The 2,579-nt window shown below is 37.2% G+C and overlaps 1 protein-coding gene across 1 annotated transcript; it reads left to right on the top strand.

Annotated features, from left to right (window-relative positions):
- Positions 1-232: 232 nt before the first annotated feature.
- On the top strand, positions 233-1,061 carry LOC119652011. The gene is made up of 4 exons (XM_038055945.1): positions 233-304; positions 364-522; positions 639-818; positions 894-1,061. The coding sequence occupies exons 1-4, from the start codon at positions 233-235 to the stop codon at positions 1,059-1,061; spliced, it is 579 nt and encodes a 192-aa protein (XP_037911873.1).
- Positions 1,062-2,579: the final 1,518 nt, after the last annotated feature.

Genomic DNA, 2,579 nt, shown 5'->3' with positions numbered 1-2,579 from the left:
TAATGATTAAAATAAAAGAAACTTATAATTTCGAAACTTGGTTGCTCAGCAATTGAAAAAAACTGCATTATAAATAATCAGAGAATGATATGTTAATCATTTTTTAAAGACCAAATAATTACTTTAGTACGCCGGACAAGAGCATATGTGCACATTTTGCATCACTTTCAAAAATATATAAATAGAGGTTGTTATAATTATTTATCTAGTCTCGATGCCCTGCTTATCTGAAATGGACATTAGTAAAAACACTTTTGGATTTGCAATCTTCTTAACTACTTGTGCGCTTTTCGTTATTGCTGACGTAAGTCTGTTCTTAATTGCTGTTGGCGAACGCAGCCCATTTCAATTTCTTTCTAACAGTACAGAAATTCGCTGAGGATATGTAAAATAGAGTGTAAGGTAACTCCATTAGGTCGCCAGCGCATTGTTAATGAAACATGCACAATTAAAGCTTTGAGTCGGTATCGAACTGCTATAAATATTCATGCCTTTCTGCTGGAACCATTTCAGGATGTTTTGGTAAGAATCCCGGTAAACTCTGTGGAGTTACATATAAGTGAATAAATAAATTAACATTTTTCTCCTAATATCAAATTGTTATCTGACTCTCATTTCAAAACAATATAAACTTACAGATAAATATGCAAATTTTCAAAAAGAACAGCGTCACATATTTACCATACCTTGTTAACGTAACAGTTGACATTTGCAAATTCCTGGGAGGCGAGAGTGTTGGTGCAGCTGGTTTCTATACCCGATTCATGATAGGCTGGGTTAATAAGTATTCAAATATAAATCATAGTTGCCCATATTTAGTAAGAAATCAAGTATTCACTATTTCTTTTCAAGGAATTGTAACTTTCTTCTTTTACTTCCTTTCTATATAACAGGGCGATCTTTGGTTTAAGAATTTGGAACCATTTGCTGATAAGATTCCAGTTTTTGCTCCCATCGGCGATTATCGGTTAGACCTACGTTTCTACCAAAGTTCTCTTAAAAACTTATTGGTAACAGTTCGTGGTTATGGAACAATTAAATTGAAGCCCTACATGGAATGAAATCTAGAATGGAAATAGGAGATCAGCGATCTATGTACGTATGTGGAATTCTAGAGTATGACACTATGAACCACCGCACACGCAGTAAAGCGCATTATTTGACATTGAGTTTCTGGGGCGACTCCTTTTACAGGCAAGGGGAAGCGGTGTACACTTTTTCTTCAATATAAACATGTTGAGTAGCAAATATGTAAAAGGCTTTGATTAGTATAGCACTTTACAATGCAGCTCCAAACTTTGGCAATGGTTGGACTTCAAAAGATTTAGGGAGAGTGGGAGGAACATACAAAATGTACATTTAAAAGCAGGACTTATTTTAACGATTCAAAGAAACGTAGGGCATAGTGTTAACCACATCCACACGCCATAGCTTTCGATTACTGGCAATGTGTTACAGCTCTTCACAAAACTTTTCAAGAAACCTGTACTCTTCTTCCATTGTTCTACGCCATGTACTTCTAAAACGGCCACTAGTCAGCCGTTGTGTGATGATGGGTTTCATTGTTTGGCATTTGGCTCTTTCTCAATGTACTGTCCACTCACACTCGCCCCCGTCTCTGTTGATGCTGTCCAATACCTTCTCGAATTTAAACTCAGCATACTGACATCAACGCTTATTTTGGAAATTTTCTTCCGAAACCTGCTTGAAATGATTTCCCACTTGTTTTGATTTATTTTCCATTTCGTAAAAAAACGCTTGTATCCTTTCCAATGAGACTATATTAGTAAACTTTCAAGTTATGCATGTTTTGGGCATGGTAACGACCTCAATGGAATTTCAAAATACGGAGCTTAAACGTTTAGAAAAAGCAAGATCTCAAATTGTGGGTCATTAACCAAAAATACCATATCCGCTTCAGCATCAGCAGCTTATGATATAATTCACTGTTAATATTCCACTATACAAAAAACTCAAATCAAACTTTGTGAACACCTCCATCACAACCCCGGTTAAGCGACTGTCACAAAGAAAAAAAAAAGAAAGCGCTAGACAAAATCACCAGCTGGAATGTTCCATTCAAACGAAATAATCTTCGCCACCAATGCTTTTATAATAAGTAAAACTTCCAGCCTTCGTTTGCTCCCGGCGGATATTTTCTGTGCAGTCTCTACAGAAAAGTTGCTTCCACTCTTCCAATGAAAGGAAGAAAGGCACGATTGTTGAGAGATGCCAGGGTAACTGAAGCTCAGTAAAGCACGTTTTGCTCCTATACTGAATAGAACTTGCCTAAGGTAATGCGTCAAACGGTTCCGGGCCAGAGTCCTAGATGCTCCAGAGGGGTCTTTTAGCCGATAGGAAACTGCATTTCCAAATTTTTGACAAGACAGCGAAAGCGGATCTAACGCTGTTAATCGGTCGGGGAGCATCCGGTTTAGTGCTACCGTTGGCAGAAACCTCGCTTCCTAGATATACAAATTGATTGACACCTTCGATATTCTATCCATTAATGCATAAAAGTTGAGTGCAAAGACCAGTCAGACTGAAAACCTTAGTTTAATTGATGTTCATTTTCAATT

The sequence above is a fragment of the Hermetia illucens genome, chromosome 3 (assembly GCF_905115235.1).
Source record: "Hermetia illucens chromosome 3, iHerIll2.2.curated.20191125, whole genome shotgun sequence".
Lineage (NCBI taxonomy): Eukaryota > Metazoa > Arthropoda > Insecta > Diptera > Stratiomyidae > Hermetia > Hermetia illucens.
This window is presented reverse-complemented; position numbering and strand designations above follow the sequence as displayed.

Bases quoted from the DNA above. Each gene is read 5' to 3' on its own strand.
- LOC119652011 (XM_038055945.1), top strand. From the start codon at position 233: ATGGACATTAGTAAAAACACTTTTGGATTTGCAATCTTCTTAACTACT. The intron at 523-638 runs GTAAGAATCCCG...ATAAACTTACAG, and splicing joins AACCATTTCAGGATGTTTTG to ATAAATATGCAAATTTTCAA. The intron at 819-893 runs GTAAGAAATCAA...TCTATATAACAG, and splicing joins ATCATAGTTGCCCATATTTA to GGCGATCTTTGGTTTAAGAA.